The 22,944-nt window shown below is 35.0% G+C and overlaps 1 protein-coding gene across 2 annotated transcripts in view; it reads left to right on the forward strand.

The window, feature by feature from the left end:
* HIBADH (3-hydroxyisobutyrate dehydrogenase) overlaps positions 1–22,944 on the forward strand; it is a 119,948-nt gene that overhangs the window by 22,703 nt on the left and 74,301 nt on the right. For both annotated transcript variants that reach the window (XM_017648991.3, XM_017648990.3), the window contains exons 3-4: positions 8,560–8,669; positions 11,855–11,976. In XM_017648991.3, the coding sequence (XP_017504480.3) occupies positions 8,560–8,669; positions 11,855–11,976 (232 nt within the window). The remainder of the gene's footprint in view (positions 1–8,559; positions 8,670–11,854; positions 11,977–22,944) is intronic.

Here is a 22,944-nt window from a genome sequence, read left to right on the forward strand (position 1 = left end):
TGGAGTTTTTTGGAATTAAATAATAATCTATTATAATTGGTTGTATAGTGAGTGAGTATACATAGTTAGTTGAATAGTGGCCCCCAAAAGGATTTTTTAGAAGAAAACAGAGGGGTAAATCTTCATGAGCTCGGATTTGACAAAGGATTCTTAAGATATGACAGCAAGAGCATAAGCAACATAATTAAAAACAAGTCTTTGTTAAAATTAAAAAGTTTTGTGCTTAAGAAAAACACCACCAAGAAAGAGTGAAAAGAAAACCCACAGAACAGGATAAAATATTTGCAAGTCATGTATTTGTTAAGGAACTTCTTGTATCTAGAATGTGTAAGAAGTCATGCAACTCAAAACTAAGAAGGTAACTCAGTTAAATGGGCAAAGGATCTGAGTAGACATTTCTAAATGATCAGTAAATGGTCAATAAATATATGAAAAGATGCTAGCTTCATTAGTCATCAGGTAAGTGTAATCAGAACCACAATGAGATTCCCGTACCTTCTAGGATGGGTAGAATCAAATAGTCATATAACAGCAAGTGTGGAGACACTGAACCCTCACACACTGCTGATGAAAGGTAAATTTGTCCAGTCACTTTTGAAAAGAATTTGGCAGTACCTCAAACAATTACATGTAGAATTACAGCGTGTCCCAGTGATTCTACTCCTAGATAAATACCCAGAAGAAATGAAACACATATCCACACAGGAACTTGTATGTAAATAGCAGCAGCATTCATTATAACCAAGAGATGGAAATAACCCAAATGTCTATCAGTGGATGAATAGATAAACCAAAGGTAGTATATCCATACAATGAAATATTATTCAGCTGTCAAAAGAAATGAAGTACTGATACATGCTACATAGATGAACCTTGAAAACTTAAGTGAAAGAAGCCAGTCACAAAAGACCACGTACTATACAGTTCAACTCATGGTCCAGAATAGAGAAATCTATAGAGACAGAAAGTAAATTAGTGGAAGCTTAGAGCTCAGGTGTGGGGAGGGATGAGAAGGCAAGCATGGGGGAGTTATTCCTAATGGATATGGGGTTCTTGAGGTGATGAAAAGGTTCTAAAATTGTGATGATTGTACATATTTGTGAATAAAAACAATCAAATTATATATTTTACATGGGCAAATTGTATGGTATGTGAACTGTATCTTAACTATTTTTGTTTTTAATGTCCAAGTTCTAACCCCCAGTACCTGTGAATGTGATCTTATTTGGAAACAGGGTCTTTGCAGACGTAATTCAGTTAAATCTTGAGATGAGATTATCCTGGATTTAGAGTGGGCTCTAAATGTGCAAGAGACAGAAAAGTAGAAGACACAGAGAGACACAAAGGGGAAGGTCGTGGGAAATCAGAGACAGACTTTAGAGTTGTGCTATGGTAAGCCAAGGACACAGGAGCCACCAGAAGTTATGAGAGGCAAAGAAGTACCCTCCTTTATAGAGAGCATGGTACTGCCTGCACCTGAATTTCACACTTCTGGTCTCCGGAGCTGTGGGAGAATAAGTTTCTGTTTTAAGCCACCATGCTTGTGGTAATTTGCTGCAGCAGCCATAGGAACTAATTCAACAAATATTGGGAGTCTGTGGGTTTGGAATCTGCCTTGACCATTTAGAGCCTGCAATCTTCGACAGGTTATATAATGTCTCTATATCTCTGTTTCCTCATGTGCGAAGTAAGGATAATAATGCCTTTCTCAGAGAGTTGTTACAAGGATTAAATGAATGAATATATGTAAAGAGCTTAAAATAATGTTTAGCAGATAGTAAGTACTGTATGTCAGTGTCAGTCAGTTCCTGTAAGACTGAGTTTCACCTTTGCTGTACAGAGTTGTTACTCCTTTTCTAATGCCTTCCATACAAGTGACAATGTCAGAGTCTCTGGCTTCTCTGTGAAAAAAAGGTACTTTTTATTGCTCTGATCACTGTGGTTTGAGGCTACCTTAGAATCACTTAGCAAAGGGTAGTAATATGTGAAAAGATGCTAGCTTCATTAGTCATCAGATAAGTGTAGTCAAAACCACAGTGAGCATCAGCAGTGTGTGAGGGTTCAGTGTCCACACTTGCTGTTATATGACTATTTGATTCTACCCATCCTAGAGGGACAGGGCCTTTATTAATTTCCTAACTTGACAGCTGTTTCTTGAATACTTTCTGTGTGCCAGGCACAGGGAATACAGACTAGAAGAAAATAGTCACAGTCCTTGCCTTTGGTGGCCAATAGGAGGTGTTAGATTATGAAATAACACATGTATGTGATTCCAAATTGCGATGTTGAAAGAAAAAGTCTCATTAGTTTTAGTAGAATGTTCCTGACATTGGGGGAGAGAGCAGAGGAAATTCTCTCTGAGGACTAGACATTTAGGCACATAGCAGAAGAATAAGGATTTATTCACATGAAGCAGTTTTCTTTAAAAGTGGAAGCCTCAGTCTCCAAGTTTCTAGGGTTTTTTGTGTGTATGAAATTTTGAATTTTAATACTGCTATTTTTTGTGTATATATATTGATTAATTGATATACAGCCTTATTCTAGTTTTCTACTGTAGGTCAGCAGATACAGTTGACTACCTCCATATGTCTTAACAGTCAACCTTGTGCTGAGGAGAATAAAACAAGTTTAGTTCAAAGTATTAGATGTGGTAATACTAAATAATATTACAAGTAAATTTCTATTAAAATTATATTTTGACTATAATAAAGTGCTGCAACAGTTTCTGAAGAGGAAAAATAACTAATTGTTAAAAAGAGTAATTTCATTTCTCATAGGGAGTATTATATGTAATCTTTGTTCACCTATAAGCAGAAATGATGTAGTCTGAAATGAAAGTCATAGAGATAAGATCTCTTGGTCCTGAACAGAAATTAGAAGGTTCTAGGATACAGACTCAGTGATTGGATTTTCCTTTTTTCCCCTCTTCCTTGAAGTACGTAAGTGGGTATAAGGAAGGACACAAGATGGTTTCTGGGTAGCTGCCCTTCCCCGATAAGTGAAGAGTGAAGACTTCTCTTAGTTTCATGTCTGCAGTTCTCATCCCTGCGAAACACAGTGGGGAGTTCTGTGGGTGGTGCACACTGAGTCAGCAAGCCTGAAAGAGAGAATCCTCTTTTCCCACATCCCATCTTCCTCACACCTCTGCTTCCTCTAAGAGTCTTGATTTTTAAGGGGTCCTCTGAGTGTTGACTAAGCAGCAGCAGAAGGTAGGACAATGTGAAACTTGGATGAATGAAGGGAGAAGGCTGAAGGGTAAAGGCTTTGGGCCTGAGGGGAAGTATCATTTCATAATAAAATGATGGATGAATAAGTAAGTTCTGATGTATTAAACTGTCAATATTGTTATTTCATAGTTATGTTTAGTTTTTAAAAATGTTGGATTAAAAAAAAAGTTTAATTCTACTACTAAAAGGCAAAGATAAGACTTGGGATGAGATGGAAACATGCAGGTGAAAACCTTGAAATTTCTTGCTGTTGTGCACAGTAGTGCAGTGAAGTAATTAAGGGTTCATTCAGAAATGCAGAGTACATTTGAGTTGACACTTAACTTTTTAAGGGCAGGGGTCCTCTTCTTTCCCCAATGTTACTATGTCAAGTGAAATTGATGAAAAAATGAGTTATTTTTCAACAAAGATTGCAGAAAGGCTGGTAGTTGATTTCTGGTATTGAATATGCTTTCAGTGGGAAATTTGCAGGGAGAGAAAGTACCAAGGTAGACGTACCTGGATCAAAGAGCACTCAACTGGTTCCAAGGTCTTTGGATTTCACCATGAGGAGGCACTTTTTCTTTTTATAAAGGCCAAAGCTAGAGATTTATTGTTTCATGTAACTAAAGAGTTTGGGAGTGGTCTGATCCCAGGCAGTGCTTTAGAATGTTCCAGCCAGAGGCTTTTCTTCAAGTTCTACCTAGTAGTAAAACATTCTGCATGGATTATGTAGGAAATAAAAACTTTGAGAGGTTAAATATGTTGTATATGACTGATTGTATTAATCAACTGATTTATCCCTTTAAATGTTAGCCTATTCTAATAGGGCATTTATAATTGGTTGAATATGGTATTTGTGGTCATGTCCATAAAATAATTGGGCATTCCTCCTTCAGTATCCCTGTATTATATCCATATTTCTACAATGCATCATTTCAACTTCTAGCATCTTTTGTAAGAATGTAACCCATGATAAATTATCAGGCCTATGTGTGTTAGAGATGATGAATCAATAAATTGTGAAAGTATTGTGAACATAAATCTTGGAACCAGACTTCCTGGGCCAGATCTCTGCTGTACCATGTGCTGGCTTGTGTGACTTGAGACATCTTATTTAAGCTCTCTCTTCTTAAATTTTCTCATCTTATAAAATGGGGATAGTAATAGAACCTTCCTTTTAGTCCTGGAGAACCTGGCACCCAGAAAGTACTATTACTGCTACTCCTACTATTACTACTGTTGTTAGGGTTGTCATTACTGTATCTATACCATATTTCTCCCAAATCTTCATTTACCAATACCACACATTGAAACAAACCACTGCCATGGCTGAGTTCACTGAGTTCAGAGTGATTTGGAAGAGAATTATAAACATGTTTTTAAATGAAAGAATAATGATAAAAGTTAAAACCACAGTAGGAGATGAAGTGATTTGACAGCATCACTGCTTAACCATATATTTTGCACCATCCCACTTTTGTAGACGATACCAAATTTCTCTTTTTAGTCATTAGCATCAAGGTCATGTGACCTATGTTTCATTTTCATTTTCATTGCCTAGGAAATTTCCTTGGAGATGTTGCTGATTTGTGCCAAAAGTCTTAGGACTTATGCACCATTTCTGTGTGGGTTTTCTGGTTGAATTAGGATTAATTAGATTATCATTTGTTTCCTCTTTAGTAACCATTTTCTTGTTCTGGGTTGTAAGGCTGAACATGCTTGGTTAAGTAATTCCCTTGGTATCTCATCTGGCGTCCACTCAGGTCTTGTTAAATGAGAACCTTAGAAGCCTCTTGCTGAATGGGCTTCTCATTGTTGACCAAATGTTTCAAGATGTAGGCACAAACCATTTTTGTCAGCTTTTCAAGCATAGTGTAATTTTGAAGTAATAGTACAACTCTTCTCCTTGGAGAGGTTAAAAACACAGTGGCAAGCTTAACCAAGGTCTGTTCATCTTGTTTCTTTGTAAGTTTCTCTCACCGATTTGTTTAACTTGAAAGCAATGCTGAGCTGATTTATGTGACTGTTTTGTCTAGAAGAGACAGTAAATTTTTCTCTTTATAAAAAGCAACTAGTTAACAGTTGTCTCCATCCAGTGGATGTGTAAAAAGGAAATGTAATTCCTTCAGATTACTCTGGACTCTGATGCCTCATCCTCCAATCCCCAAACCCAGGAAAGCAAATCTGGTCTTTAATCCATCCAGTCTTCTACTCTTTGTATTGCACATCTGCCATTGATGCATACTAGCATACAGATGAGTTTGGATCCAGAGAAATTGGCTGCAAAATTCTTAAGGACTACAAATCTCATGATACACAAGGGAACCAATCGCCTGTAGTCAAAATTGAGATAATGGAGAAGAAGAGTTATCTTAATTCATAGAAGTGTAAGAATGATACAGTTGGAATTAACAAGAGATCTTTCTGGGATGGCCATGACAATCAGAGCAGAGCCATAGCCCGGAGTCAGCCAGGCCAGTGGCCATCCACAGATGTGGAGGTAGAGAAGAGTCCTGCTAATGCTGCACATTTGTACTGAGTCTTTCCAGATGCTCCCTATCCCATCAGCCCTTTTTCACAGAAGCTATACCCTTCTGAAACTTAAGATTACTTTACATGAAATATTTCTTTGCCTAAATTTCTTTTCTACTTGGAGATAGAACCCTTAAAGGTAACCTAAATCACTCTTCTTATTTTGTAGATTCAGAAACTGAAGCCAGAGAGGTTAAGTGATTTACACAGAATTACACATGACGTAGTGGCTGAGCTGCAACTAAACCTGGGTCTCTGGCTTCCCAAATTAGTGTTCCCTTCACTGATCTATGCTGTCTTTGCTTATTCATTCAGTTAGCAAGTGTAATTGAAGGGACACTAATTAGTTTGGCTCCTAAAGGCTTTTGTGGTGTCAGACTGGCAACAAGGTTGGTTTTTTTCCACCCCAAGTCTTGAGTTGTGGCCAAATTTTGCAGTCAATTATTTCAGTCTTGAAGTCATCACATGGAAGGCAAGATGATTTGAATAGCTAGACACACATGTCTCTCTATCTGTCTAATAAACATGCCTTCTGTAGTGCAAATTAGAGACTGTTACTGTACCAAATGTATATATTCATTAGATATGGAGCAGTTGTGGACAAGTACAGTGGTGACATTCCAGCTATCATTATCATTGTGTGTTTTTTCCGGACCTGTGAGCTTTGACACCACTTCCTATATAATTGAGGGATTTGCAGTACTCTGGCAACCCAAGCATCCCAAGAAGCAGATGCTAGGGATGCAGGGGGCTGATTGGCCACCCCATGCACTTGGCAGTTGAATGAATTGGCACTTCCAGTTCATGAATGTGAGAAGCTTGGAGGTATGAAGTATCCTTAGATCAGTGAACTAATTGTTGGTGCCCCTGAGGGCATCTCTCAAGAAGTTACCTAGATGGGATTGAATTTCTTTCAATGGGAGAGACCCTCAATTTCTAAGAAAAGGTCTGAAATTGACTTAGACCTCCGGGCTTACTGTAGAAAGATCTAAAGAGATGGAGCTGTGACAGCAGGAAAAAGGTATGCCGCCATTATGCAGTGTTTATTACTTTATTTACTAGGGATGAACAGATGGAGCTCTCTATGTAACCCATATTGATCTTGTTCAGGGGTACAGAATTGTGACTTCTACAGCTTTTCCTTTTCTTATCTCCTTATCTTATTGAGCTATGTTTTCTTTTGTGAACTTGACCTCTGCCAGAAAGTAGTTCCCTCTCTTTGAATCTCAGTGCTTACTTGGGTTTTCATTTAACGTAAGTATTTCTTTGTAATTTGATGAAAGACAGTTTTTTTCAGAATTGTTTGTAGCAAATTCCCTTCTATTTCAAAATACATTCATTGTGTGGTACGCTGTAGACTCTAAAATGTTCTATTGCCTTTAGAACAAAACAGTGAAAAAGAGTATCTTTGTTTTAGGGTCTGAGATGTCTTATATTACCATTTAATGTTAATACATGAGGTACTAGGACTTAGTTATCTGAAACTTTAAAGTATGACTTATAAAATTATGTTAAAACTGTATTTATCTAGAATTTGATTTGGAAGCTGATAGTCTCAGAAAATTGAAACGTAATTACTTCTAGCTCATAATAGATTACACACTGTTTGACTTTCTCTTTCACTTTCATCAACTGCACATCAAAGACAAAAAGATTGTGTATCAACTACTATATATCAGTTAAAAAAAATCAAACAGGAAAAAAAAGGGCAAAAAGAAAATGTTACATATACTTCTACCACATGAAAAGCAGAGACATTCCAATTCCTAAGATGCTTACATGTCTCTTCATTTCCTAGTAGAATATGTCAGTTTCTAATACACATTTAAAGTAGTCTTTGGAGATCTTCAGTTATCTTTCTGATAGTCCTTTGTGTTTTTTTTTAAAGAAGGAAAAGGCGTTAGAGGGACTTTTGTGACAATGACAGTGATAAATTCTTTCTGTTAGAGGAAAGTTTGTTTGCATCAGGGACTAGTGAATTCCTGCTCTCTTTTGACCTCTTTGGTTGATGACTGACTGGCTAGGCATATCACAGTGTATATGAGAGAGAGCAGCGGGTTGGGGAATGTGAATGTGGGTGTATACACCCGTGCATGCACACACACATACACGGGATGGACATAGCAACTGTCCTTTACAGTATGTGAATAGTCATTATTAAAGCAGAAATGAGGGTTGAAACCTTGATGCCTTTGCGTATGTCTTTCTTGTATATTGAGTTTCCACGTGAGTCCTGGTAGGTCACACACTCAGTCTTTATGGTGCCGCTCATATGAACAGTAAGTGCTCATGTCCTTGTCCTGACCTTTTCTCTTCTGAAACAGGCCTTTTCTTTTTCTTAAAAATAGAGCCTGGAGGATGGTGATGATTGGGCTTGAGCATTTATTAGGGGATTTTCTGGCCGTCACATCACTGGGGAATCCTGTAATTCGGCTGTCAGCCCTGTTGTACTAGAATGTTTTTCTTAGTCAGAGCATCTACCAAGAAGTATGCTGTTTAAGAATCTAACTTGGAGGAATCCATGAGAAGTAGTCCTCTTCCCAGGACTGCTGGGTTTTGCCCTTTCCCCCTCAACTCACTTCACACTTTTAAAAAATAAACACTAGATTCAATTCCATAGAAACTGTATCTGTATGTGTGTAAGGATTGGTCTGTCTACTTTAGGCAGTAAGCTTTTAGTGTATGTCTTTTGGAAACAAAGATTAGTTTTTATTCACTGTCACTGTTACTGGCATGGGTAAAAAGTGGATCCTGCTTGCTCTCTAGAAACTGATTACATTTTAACTTAAATAATGTGCCTTCACACTTTTTTTTAAAGGTAGTATCTTCCCCAGCAGATGTAGCTGAAAAAGCTGACAGAATCATTACAATGTTGCCTACCAGTATCAATGCAATAGAAGCTTATTCTGGAGCAAATGGAATTCTAAAGTATGTATTTCTCAATCGTGGATGTTTTCTTGTTATGACAGTTCATGAATTTCACATTTGTTAAAACTGTTAGGTTATTACAGTTATGTTTGTTAAACTGTTCTATACTATTTTCTTATTTCTTAAAAGTAAATGGTGTGGTTTCTCACTCGTAAAGGGTGTATTTTTTCACTGAAGTCAACTATGTGACTTTGGGGAATACATTTTTTTTTGCTTCAGTTTCTTTCCTTTAACTCTTGCATTAAATGTACACTTTCATTGGTAACGTAGTTAAGAGAGGTTTAAAGCTTGCATTTTAAACTGTACAGATGTTACAAGCATAATTTTCTTATGGTTTATAGAATTCAGGAAAAGGTTTCTATGAAAAATAAAGCCAAACATTGGAAAGAACACCATTTTTTAACATTTTATTATATAATAAAAAGTTATTGTATGTCCTCTGGGTTAGTACATCTGTAATAAGAACTTAAAAAGTTGGAATTAAAGGTTAACAGTAGCTCTTTAAGTAAAAAGTAATTTAGGTCAGAGTTTCCTAGCCAGTGCCTAGCTTCCCTGGCTTTGAAAACCTTTCAGTTAATTGCTGCCTGTAGCCAAACCTTTGTGGTTATGGTTATGTTAGGATGACAGTGGTTGAATTCCCAATTTAGTTTTTTGGTCTTACTGGTTCCTGTACCTAACTTGTTTTGTTTTTGAATTTCAGCAAAGAGCTAGAACAAACTGGTAGGCCCTGTGGATGCATGAGGGGCTAAAAGACAGGGTTTAATTTTATGAAGCTGTAGTACATGAAATTTGAGGTTTTTGGAAATTGAAATGGTTTGGAAAACTAACAAACTTGGGCTTGATAATTGGCTATTAGGCAGAAAACTGATAAGATAAATATTTAGATTTCAGGGAAAGTTGAAAGACACTCATTTTGGATGGAGCCCTCAGGCCCACAGTGTGTGTGGTCCTGAAGCAACCTAGCTATCTCATTACCTAGTTTGTTCTACTTATGGCCTTACTTTACCTCTCAAGGAAAAGTTAGTAAAAACTTGTGTGGAGACAAAATCCTACATTTATTAATGTCACTTACTAAGGAATATCGTGGCCGGCTACCAGAGCAGTTTCATCTAGGGAGTGCCTTGAAGGAGTTTGGCTTCGTATTGAACTGTAATTTAATTCTCATGGGTGATTCTTTTTTTTCTTCTGGGTCAGAATCATTTCCACATACCCAGTGCATGTGTAATTTTTAAAAATTGGAATGTAATTGGTATACAATATTATATTGGTTTCAGATGTACAACATAGTAACTTGATAATTATAATACATCACTAATTGCTCACCACAGAAGTGTAGTTACCCCCAGTTACCATGCCAAGATATCAAAGTATTACTCATCATTTTCTCTATGTTGTACTTACATTCCTCTAACTAATTTGTTATATAACTTGAAGATGAATTCCCATTTGCTTAAAGATTTAAGATCTTAAAAATATTAATATTACAGAAGATAGTAAACTTAATTCTTACTTTTTAGGTTACATAAAGTGAAATTCTGCATACTGAGGTGATCTATAATAGAATGTGATATTTCTTTTTTGTGGAATATAACCAGTCATTGTATTTGGACCAGATCAATTCATATGTCTAAAATGGTTTAAAGCATTTGGTGTGGTATTTTTTCTATAAAAATATTTCTCTTCTTTGTAGTTTTTAACAGTGATTTTCTATTTCCCCTTTGATATTTTTATTTTTTCAATCATATTTTCCAATCATAATTATTATTTTCCAATCATAATTATGACTAAATGTCTTCTGGGTTAGTTTTATTTATAGTAAGAACTTTAGGAAGTTTGATTGAAAGGTTAGCCATGGCCCTTTAAATAAAATATAATTTAGGTTGGAGTTTCCCAGCCAGTGAAGATATGTATAAATTACAGATTATAAGGGAACTGTGTAGGTAAACAGTCTGACTTATAGTACAAAAATGTCTTACTATAGAGTGCCATTTAAATAAATTGATATAAAATATGACATAAAAAAGAATGCTTCCTCCCTTTGCAGGTGTATGTATACAAATTTACCATAAAGAAAAACAAGACTGAGATTTGCAGGTCCATTCCTTTATTTTCATTTCTGCCTGTTTGGTATTTTATTTTGTATTTAAAAAGGTATAGTTATTAAAGAATATGCCATCCTAAAGAAAATGGCTAAAGTTCACATTTATGTTTATTTTACATAGTGGAAATGACATGGATATGTGAAATTTGCAATATGGTTTGTTAAAGACAAATAAATTACTTTTTAAAGAGACCCAGTTACTTTACAAACTAAAATTTAAATCCTACCAAATAGCCCTTTTAAAATTACTAGGTGTTTTAATCGCTTACATCTTAGCTTACCTATATACTATGGTTAGTGTGTATTTCACCTGAAACCAGAATATATCCATGTACAGCCTTCTCCCCCTATCCAAATGTAGAGCATTCCTGTGAAAGCTTTTGTAAGGCAAAATGGCATAAAGCAAAGCAGTTACCATTAATTTATATGGAAAAACTTCTAAGCATTCCAAGACCCAAAATATAACTACTCTTTGGCTTTTCTGATACCTAGGTATGAGATATCTTTTTAACGGATGCACACCACATATTGAGAGAAAGCACAGATGCTTACATAGTTCAAAGCTTTAGCAACTCAGTGCTGAGATGCTGAGTGTAGGTACCAGGGGAAGGTGCTGAGCAGCACTGCTCTGACTGCTGGACTGCTCACCACCTCTATAACGGCCCACTGCAAAATAAATGCTGAATGATACTTTCACTTTTCAATTTTTTTTGCAGAAGTGAAAATCCTCTTTGAATTTCTTTCAGTTAGCAAAAACAGGTACTAATATAGGCCTTTCTTAAAAGGAAAGTGGTATAAAGCAAACTTTCAAAAGTGGGGGATACCTGTCATTTATTAGATTATTTTGGTTTGAAAGAGTTTGGATTTGTTTTGAACTACAATTTATCTGAAAATTAATTTGAGATTCTTAAACAGTTCTAATAATGTTTTTAATACTACACAGACCTGCTTGATATCTGGCAGCTGTTAGCTGATTCTGATTCTGTGGGTAGTTGCATGAAATGTTTATTCGGAGTTGAAACTGTATTTTTAAAACCATAAACCCATAGTTTTAACAAAAATATTTTTTTATTTATTTATGTAGAAAAGTGAAGAAAGGCTCACTATTAATAGATTCCAGTACTATTGATCCTGCAGTTTCAAAAGAATTGGCCAAAGAAGTTGAGAAAATGGGAGCAGTTTTCATGGATGCCCCTGTTTCTGGTGGTAAGTGATCACTGAAATATATGCACACGTATTTCTGTTTGTCCAAAGTATCAGTGACAGTTTTTTGATACTCATTATATATCCAGTTATCCAGTTATTTTTAGACCTGTTATAGGATTCTCATTCTCTCATTAAAAATATTTTAAAAACCTGATTTAATACTCTCAAAATACATTGCTCATTCTAAATTTCAATTTCATTGCTCATTCTAAATTCCAATAAAAGAATGTCAGTTTTAAAGAGTTGTAAATTTTTGGTCCAAATTGCTGTGGGTAGGGATAGATCAATTTCTAGAAAATCTTAACTTTTCAGAACAGATTGAAAAAATAGTTTGCTTCAATAATCTTGTAATTATTAAAGAAGTTAAAGAAGTGGTGAAAAAGAAAAAATCATTTCTCAAGGGAAACATTAGGCCTAAACGATTTTACATGTTACCAAAATTGCAAGGAACAGGTCATTTCAATTTTGTATGAATTTTTCTAGATAATTGAAAAGAGGAAGTGCTTCCCAACTCATTCTATAAGACCTGTTTAAGTCTGATATTTAAACCAGAGGGAAAGAGTATTAGAAACATTGTAAGTCTATATCAGTCATGAATATAGAAGTAAAAATTTTGAAGAAGTATATTAGCAAACTAAATCCTACCATGTATTAAAGAGATCATACCCTACAACCAAGTTTGGTTTATCTCATATTCTCATATATGGACAGATGGCTTAATATTAGAAAACCTATAAATGTATTTCACCACATTAGTATACTTCAAAATCATATCAACTCAGGACAAAGAGACGCACTAATAAAATTCTAAAAGCTTATTATTATGTTAAATATTGTCATAATATCCAAAGTTTTCAAGATTATGGTGTAATCAAATACCATATACACACACACACACATACACATATGAATATGCATACATATATACATGCTGCATATGTAATTATAGCAGTATAGTAGAAGACAGTGGAATAACAATTTTTTTCCAATGTAATTTTTTCCAATTACATTAAACTTGAGTGTGGGCTTTGGAATTTAAAAAATTACAAAATATAATAATTTAAATCAGTTTTTTTTTTCATAAAGAACTTAATGGTCTTATTGTAAAGGTATCTTATATCCCAAACAATTTTTGAATGTAAAAGTATAAATAATTGTTAACCCCTCTAATTGTTACATTGAATTGGTTAAGTAGGATTTGGGTGTAAAAATTTACAGTGATGTGTAGGCACTTTGATCGTAAGATACTAATAAGCAATTTTAAGTTTGGTGGTGGTATGGTTTTTTAATAGAATGGAATTAAATTGAACGATTCTTTCTTTGAGTGGCTCTGTAATTGAATGTGAAAATTGATATAGGACATCTGATCTTGCTGTTGGTTGACTTTTTGCTTCAGGAGTGTAATCTGAAATTATTTAGTAATGAGGAATACCAGTTGATTTGTAAACATTATTTAACTTTTAAAAAATTGTCATTGTGCTAAAACCTTGAAATTACTCTCGTTCTTATTAAGCTATTTTTAAACTCTGGTTTGTAGTTTTAGGATGCTAAAATGTTGATTTGTAATAGTGAATATACCTGAATCTGAACTATATTATACATTGAAAACTTTGTGTAGAGATGGTTTGTGGAAATTTATTGGTTGACACATACTCATTATGAGATGAGATTGGCTAGTATATATATAATGGAAGTTTATATTTGTATTCTCAATGTTAAAACAAAATAGAGGAAACTTTCTGTAAGTTAAATAGCCTGGTTTAGGAATCATTATATTTTAACTAAATAGAATTAAGAAAAAGTGACTGGGAAAAAGCATGGCTTAGACACCTAAGAAGGGCCCACAATTTTAGAGAGATTTTGTATTTATCAATCTTAAAATACAGAATATTTGAGACAATTTGAATAAAACATTAAAAATTTTCCCCCATTTTATCTCTTTCTCCCCACCTCTCATCTTTTCTTTATCTTAGATTTAAAAAAACATGTACATGTATTTATATAGGGTATTACAAGTACAGTAGTATTCTAAAAATAAAATGGAAACATGTTATACCTCTTATTCTATCATTAACATTTTAAGAGTTTTTTAACTCAGTTGAGTTTAAAATTGTATCAGTTTTTGAGCAAGTGGTTTCTTCAGTCTTTGCCTCTACTTCCTGCTAAGTATTATAGTGGTAGGTAAAATGAAAAGAATAATTATTTATCATTTTATCAGTCCATGATGTTACTTTGATATTTATTGGACCCACCCTATAGCAGCTCATCTATACATCATCCTTATTATAAATAAAGCAATTTTATTTACGTTCTATATGACTTTTTTAAAAATCAAAAGCAAATGATGCCTACACTGTTAGTTATCTTCAAACCAGTGTAAATAACTGTTTTATACTTGTATAGTTATCACTTTATAGTATAGATGTTACTTTATAAAGTACTTTGTCATGCTTCACCTGATTTGGTGTTTCCATTTGAAGCTGTCAAACTGTACATGCCTTTATTAAAACCCATATTACATTGTATTTATAGGCACTGATTCTCTTCCTCTGATAGAGTTTAAGCTTTTTGTATGCAGGTATTAAGTCTTCTTTCCTCAGTTGTTTCTTTATGAAACTATGTATGTATGTATATATACACACATACATATCTATGTATATATATGTGTATATATACATATATATAGTTTATATAAAATACATAAATATGTATGAAATTTTATATATATACATAGACATATATATATACACACACATATAAAGGTATACAATATAAGTATACATTGAGCCCATGTGTATCCACCCTCCAGTTTAAGAGATAGAGCCTTAATTACTGTTACCTTTGACATTCTTGTGTGCTCCTCCTGATCCTGTTTTCTTTTCTTCCTGATTAGAGGAAATCTGTGTCCTGAATTTTTGTGACTCATTCCCATGCTTTTCTTACAGTTAAGCCCATGTTTTTCTCTCTAAACAGTAGTGTACTGAACACAATTGGGAACACTGAAGCAGTGGAATGGAAATGAGTTTGTGTTCTGTGACCTGCTCTTTTTCCTCATGTTGTCTTCCCGAGTTGCTGCATGATGTTGGTAGAGCCACTGGCCTATTCAGTGCCTTTGTGAGGAGTAGCAAGAGTCATTTCCTCTCTCCTAAAGCAGTCCCTTGGATAAGCAGAAGGCACCTTTTTAAAGAGAAAAGATTCTCCTTTGTCTGGACAGACGTGGCCCTGCTTCAGGGTTTGTGGTTTGACAAACCAGACTGACTTGATGTCAGCATCTACTTACCCCCTGGGCTAATGCCTGTGTGCAGGGCATAAAATGTATTTTATTACATGGTTGTTACATTGCTACATGTAGTTAATTAATTTTAACTTCTCTGTGGTAATCTTAATAAATATATCATGCTTTATATATGTTTGGGTTATTTCCAGTTTTTAAAATATTACTCACATTCTTATACATTGTGGATGTGTGTCTTCTTTTAGTTTCTGTGCCTGGAATGTAGTTGGTTTTCAGTAAATGTTTGAAAACTTGGTTTGAGTTCAGTTGGGAAAACAACCATGTGATACAGACATGACAAGAAAGTGGTGATATTCCTATTTTAGCAGGGATGAGCGTAACATCCAGAGATACTAAGTAATTTCTCTCAAGATAAGTCAGTGGCAGAGTTGAAGTAGTTTCTAGTTGAAGACTGGAAGGGCTAGACTGTAGAAACCAATCATTTGTTCAAGACTTAAGACTGGACGTGATTCATATTCCAGTGTATTAGCAAATACTATTTTATGTAAAGTTCTAATTTATTATAAGAGGAAAATGGTTCCTAAATGAAAGGCTGTCCTTTCAGTTATGTGGCTAAAATTAGCTGAGAGCTAATGTGGTATACTGTTACAGTAATGACTCTTAATGACTTACATCTCTGAATCTATACTGTGTATGCACTGCCTACATTGCCTGTGTTTTGACCAGTGGTATGTTAGCAAATGTTACACAAGGGTAGACTTCAAAAGCACTTTGTACACTGTCTTACTGTCTTACCCTCTTCTGCTGCTGGGAATTCTTCCAGTGCCGCATAGAGAAGCCTGGACTGACTTGCCAGAGACAGGTGCTGACCACCAAGCATGCCAGTGAGGCTCTCTTGACCATCCATTCTGAGTCCAGCTCCCAGAAGAACACAGCTAAATTAGTGACCTCCGGCCTGACCAGCAAATGAGCTGCCAAGCTAGGATAGTCTAAATTACTCACCCACAGAATTGTGAGCAAATAAAGTCAAAATGTTTTGGGGTGAGCGTTATGTAGCAATGGATAACTGATAGAGCCAGTGTAGTTGATATTTCCATAGTTATATAGAAATGTTTGTTACTTACTGTAGCAGACTGCCATTTTTAAAATGAAGATTTATTATTAAGCCAGTCCATAAAATAGTTGTTTGCTGTTAATAGGTCCCTGACTTATGTCTTTATATTTCTGATTACAAATGACTAAATGTTACCTAAGTAGCTACCCTGGTGAGCTGATACAAGATAACCCTATTTAGTAAGCTCTGGAAAAATAAGTTGGTAAAATTTTAATGAATGTTGTTATAGTGTTCTCAGGGTCTACTGATGTTAAATGTCTAGCTTTTAAGTGTTTTTTTTTTTTTTGCTCTTAGAACTGAGTTTTATTATTAGAAGGGATCTTAGTAATAATTTGATTTGACTCTGTTATTTCTTAGATGACAAATTGAGTTCCAGGGAGGTTAAGTGCCTTGCCCAGGGTTCTCTAGCTTGATAGCAGATATAGAACTACTCTCCCAGCTAAACCTAAGGTTCTTCCTACACTTTGCCAGGCCTTCTTGCCTTCAGTCCCACCCTGTGGTGGCCCCTTCTCTTTTTCATAGTAGTTGTCTGCTGTTAGCTCCATTTCTAACAATTTTATCCACCCAAGTGGCTCATCCTCTCTCTTCTGTGTTGCTGGTTGACAGGTACTGCCATGTAGAGAAACCTTGGAGGGTGAGGGGACACCTCTCTTCTTTTCTGCAGCTCAGAGGCTGGCTTCTAATCTGGAGGAGGCCTAGCATCTCTTTGTGAGTCATTTGCAAAGAAATGGTTGAAAAGCCATCATTCTCAAATCTGGAGATTCCCAGAGAGTTCAGATCAATCCTATGTTAACTTCACCCTGGGAGGTTTATTAACTGACATCAGGAGACTTTTTGTTCTGGGGGTGGGTTGGGATAGAACCAAAGGTTTTTGGGTCCTTCCTGTTTGGGATCCACCTGACTGGTGCTGTTTCATCAAATAAATACCCAGAAAAAGGGAAAGTAGAGTGATATCTTTTTCTTTTTTTATTAAAGTATCATTAATATACAATCTTATGTTGGTTTCAAATGTATATCACAGTGATTCAGCAGTCCCCATGATCAACTTATACTGTGATTGTGAATTATTGTGCCCTTTTATCCCACCCCAACTCCTCCCCTCTGGTAACCACTAGTCACTTCTCAGTGTCTAAGTCTACTACTATTTTGTTACTTGTTTTGCTTTTTTTTATATTCCACGAATAAGTGAAATCATACTATATTTTTCTTTCTCCACCTGGCTTATTTCACCAAGCATAATACCCTCTAGAACCATCCATGTTGAGGCAAATGAGAGGATTTCTTTTCTTTTTATGGCTGCATACTTTTCCATTGTGTGTATGTCCCACATCTTTATCCATTCATCTATTGATGGGCTAGAGTGATATCTTGACATATCCCTATCATGTTTGAGTTTGACTGAGACAAGATCTGTTTTGAGGTGTAAGGACTTGAAATTGAATAGGATTATCCTCGATAGCAGAGGGATGAGAGGGTCTTATATAGCAATGATAAGGCTATTTTCCATGCTCTTCTGTGTTGCCAGAGTACGATATCCATGTTGTTGCAAGGACCACTGTGTTATGCTTATGTTTGTGCCTGTTTCTTCTACTACCAGGCTCCAGAGAGGACAGATACCATGTCATTTTCAACTTTCTATCTGCAGTGCTTATCTCCTGGTGGGCATTTAATAAGTTACAGTTGATTGAATCAAGAATCTTCTATTTTTTAAATTAAAGATAATGTTAACTATTTTGAGCCTTCCTGAAGTTATTTATCAAACTGTTCAACTTATTGATCTCCAGATTATTGACCTCTCTCTCAAGTTTAACTACCTCTACATTCCAACATCAGTTAGATAGTAAGCACTTCATGTGTTCAAAATGTCATATTGTAATGTTAGATGCCATTGGGAAGTGTGATCATGATCAAAGTGGTGGGGTCAGGATAAAAGAAGTAGATAATATTCAGAATAACTTAGAGAGGACGAATTTAGCAAAACACACTAATAAAATGATTTGCAAATAGTTACAAAATGCAAAATAACACAGTATCATAGTATTCCCGATTCATACCAACCAGAAGGGGAACTCCTCATAAGCAGTTCGGTCAGAGCAACATGCTAGGCATTGTAGAGAAACACTGTCTTTTGTCCCATCTGGGGTGGCTATTCATAGTTATTTTGACTTTTATCTTATATCCACCTTTGTGGTTATTAAAAGAGATAAGCATATTTGTAGACAGCAGATTCTGGGGCAACAGAAGGTATTTGGAAATGGAAAATTAATGTTAGATCAACTAGCAACCTCCTAGGTGATTCCTGGTACATCTGACGGGAACCAATAGAACTTTGATTAGATAATTCTTTAGTAAATATTCTTTAAACAAGGGAGGAAGGAAATTGATTTGTTTATAAAATTCTCTTGTCACCTTTAGTTTCATTTTTTAGTTGTGTTAAAAGAAGTTCACTTGGACATGAGGGAGAACCTGGAATTTTAGAGAGAAAAAGTAACTAAAAATGAAGGTCTTCATTTTTTTCTCCAATGAAATGTCTTACATATAAAATTATTGCATTTATATAGTTTATACAAGATTATATACTGTTTACTGATTATACAGCACCTTGATTGCAAGGGACATGCTTCATTCTTCATTTCATACAAAAAATATTTTTTGAGTACTTCCTATGTGCTCGGTATGTTCCAGCACTAGAGTTAGGGTTCAAAGATATTCAGACTTTGCCTCATGGAACTTATGGTTTAGTAGGAATTGAGAGAATAAACAAAAATAATTTCAATGATGAGTGCTATGTAGGAAAAAAAGTAAACAGGGAGACAGAGACTAAGGGGCAGGGCCCTTTTACATGGAGAGGACTGGATGTCTTCTCTGGGGAAGTGATGTTTAAGTAGGGGTCTGAGTATGCAGGTCCAGGGAAGAGTATTTCAGTTGAGGAAGCTGCTCTGTAAGGGCTCTGAGGCATGAACAAACTTAATATGTTTGTGGGACATTTATCTTTGTATCACAAGGACTTAGCAGGTAGTTTCACTTAGTTAAATTGAATCACCTGTAAATTGACTTGCCATATGTCTAATACCATGCCTTTGTTTAACAATTTGTGGTTATCAGAGTAAAGCTAACTGGGCTTTATGTAAATTAGCCCATGACACTGGCCTCAAAAGTATGAGGCCTTAATCTGTTTATCAGTCTGTGTAAATCACACCTCTATGAAAGTTATAATCCTTCTCTAATGTCAGGTGTTGTTTAGTTACACCATTTTATATATATGGATATTTTTTTAGTGTGGAGTAGGTCTGCTACCAGAGTTCCAGTTTGATCAGCTCTCTTGTGTAATGAGTGCTAGACATAGAACAAATTAAAACTATTGTTTGTGACTAATGACCAAATATTGTTCAATCTGCTCCAAGGGCATAATTACAGCACTTAACTGTGCTTGAGTAATTGAAAAATAAACTTACCGATTGCCAGATATGTCTGTAGATTTGCACAGACACCTTGAATTGATGTGACTCTGAAGTGGCACTTGTGGTTAGCCTAAGGCTTTCCTTGCTGGCAAGCCTCACTGATTTGCTAAACTGTATTATTGCTCCAGTTAGGGATTAAGTCAGAATTAAGTAATTGAACTTGTGTGTATGTGTTTGTATAACTGTTCCCTACCAGAAACCAAATTTTATACTCTATTTGGCTGGGTTAAGTTTTAGTAATTTGTTTGAGGTATTCTTAAAATATGCAGTAGTAAGCACAAAACCTATTAAGGAGTTTCTCTTAGAGCACTAGGCTTGCTTGCTAAATTCTTCAATGAAAGTCTCATATAGCCTCCATTAATGTTTTTAAAATCGAATGTTCGGTCTTGGCCTTTACTGTTCACTGAGCCTACTTTTTCCACTAGATCTGTATGTAATTTGTGATAAAGGGATCACAAAAGCAAAACTTATTTATATTTTGGCACCTAATGCCATTACAGTTAAGGGTCTGTTGGCATTTCCATTAAAACATTTTCTTGGAAAGGTTTATAACTTGGCAATTTTACTTGGCTTTGGGCTGTAATGTTGCTATTTCTGTCCAAAAGCAAATTCTTTTACTAAATTTCATATAACTGAATTTGCCTTGGGAGGACGAAGAGTTATCACAGTAGGGTTTTTTTTGATGCTCTCACAAGCTATTTGATTACACAGTAGTACTGTGTGTGGTGTTTATTCTTATAATTTAGTCTTCAATAAGATTTTATTTTTTTAATGTTTGGAAATAAGTTGGTTTAACATGATTAAGATAATTCATTTTCGTGGGTTCTTTCCTTTAAAGAAATGTACTGTTATGGTGATTTTTAGTTCTTTTAAAATTATCAACTTCAACTATTTATTATAAAATTTAAAGGTACTTTGTGGCATTGACGTATGAGAGATTGGAATTATTCTATCTTGAAAAATACTAAATAAAATAAGCCTCTCTTTGGCCCAGTTGGTTGGAATTGAAATTTAGTAACTCAAATATAAAATTTTCTTTAACTTTGTTGGTTGGACAAATCCATTTCCTTAGAAATGATAAGAGATTCATTAGTACCAATACACCAGAAATGGCTTAACTATGTTAGCCATATATAGATTTACGTGCAATTATACATATTACCCTGAATCTGTTTAGTATCCTTTTTGTCTCTGGAAGATACCTTCTGCCTTAGATTTTCTCCAGTTTGCACAAGTAGTTCAGAAATGTTTGGTAAATAAATTCCAGGGATTTCTTTGAAATTAGTCCCAAAGAAGGGGTGCCCATAAAAACTTTTTGCATTCTTTTGCTTGCCTGACTCCCTTACAATAGTTGTCAGGGACTAGAGCCCCTATATAAGGTGTTAATGAGTTCTTAACACATTGAAAGAAGACTGCTGACTCACTGCCCAAGATAAAATAGTTGAGGCAGCTTTAATTGTCTCCCAAGAAAATAGTAGAAGAATGGGCTAAAAAGGCAAGGTGATCAACTTCACACAGTGTTTGTGTTATTGCTGTCATTTATTGTTAGTAATAATTATTTTTGTTGAGAACAACCTAATTTATTTCTAAGACTTTATTTTCTAGCATTTTGCAATCCCTTCATCTCCAACAAATCTGCAGGCCAGATTTTAATTGCATTGCAATTTCCAGTCAAGTAACCATTACTAGGATTGCTCTTGCCAGTCTCTGTCCTGTGGTGGAGGGACACTGTGTTCTCTTCACATGGTTATGCTGAAAAGTGCATGGATAAGGCAGGGGGCCTGCCTGAAGTAATCCCAGGGTATTTTTAATGTATTTTAATTGCCATTAAGGATGTTAAGTCAGAACAGACACACTTGGGTCTGGTCACAAAGTTCAGTACTGCCTAGTGCTGTTTATATAAAGGTGAAATGGAAAGGAGCAAATAATTCTCCTGAAGCTATTACTTATATAATCTTTTTTTCAGTAACATCTATTGATTCCTAAACATTGTGAAATTAGTTCCAGTATACCTTATGAAATCTGTCTTTTCTCTTGTTTTGCTTATGACCACTGGATAGCATCGGGGGTGAAATGGGAAGAGGAAATGAAAATAAGAGTTTGATAAGAGCTTTGTCATCACTATTGAACCCTTATTAGACTTATTTGCAGTTTTCTAGATGTCTAATTTTCTTACAGTTTAATAATGTTAGCAGATGAAAAGTACACCAAGTTTAAATCCTTCCTTCTTCATTTATTTGCCATGTGATTCTATTTTGTTTTGCATTCCTTTGGGTGTTTTAATTGTGAAAAGTTGAAATTCACATGCACATTTCATAGTAGTCATCTTTCATCTTGGCCAGTGAAGGTATGGCAGCAGACTTAACTTCCCTCGTCTGCTTTGACATGATTGTAACTCGACCTGATAATAGAAGGGTTTTGTTTTTGTTTTGTATTTCACTCAGATTGTCTCCAGCGATGTAAGAGATGTGGACTCTTTTAGAAGAGTATTAAGAATTTTAGGAATTGTACCTGGCATCTTTTTTTATTGCATTTATTTACTGTTAATCGTGGTTATCAGAAATTACCCATTATAACATTATTCTCAGGGAGGCTTTTTTTTTTCATGAAATTTAATATGAGGCTAGGCATACAAATAGTCTTATCATTAATTATATTCATTTCCTCTAATTCTTATGTGTGAGGGTAATACTTGTTTTCAAGTGGCCAACATTTTTAATGTACTGTGTACATATATTAAAAGAATAGAAAATAGTTTTGGCAGACACTGAAATAGTTAATTGGATTTTCCAGCCAAGACTGGTTTGTAAAACTTTCTGAAAATTAAGAAGTGGGAGGGAAAGAATTTTTCTTTGCTTAGTGCCGTATTTTATTAACCCTTTACTGTAGGCTATAAAAGTTTTCTTGCAGCATTTTTTCATTAGATAAGCAACTAGAGGAAGGAGGAGAGTTGATTTGTGGTAATTGTCAAATATCTACAAACATTCAGATAGTTAAAATAATTATTTTGACATAAAATCCTGAGTAGAGATTTTTTTCTAAATGATAATTTCAAGAAAGGAATAAAAGCAGTAACAATTTTGACTTTGAGATCTGTAATCTTTAACAGCAAACATTTAAAAAGAAAAATATTTGATGGTCAGTCGGGCTGTATTTTT

Source organism: Manis javanica, chromosome 6 (genome assembly GCF_040802235.1).
Source record: "Manis javanica isolate MJ-LG chromosome 6, MJ_LKY, whole genome shotgun sequence".
Classification (NCBI taxonomy): domain Eukaryota; kingdom Metazoa; phylum Chordata; class Mammalia; order Pholidota; family Manidae; genus Manis; species Manis javanica.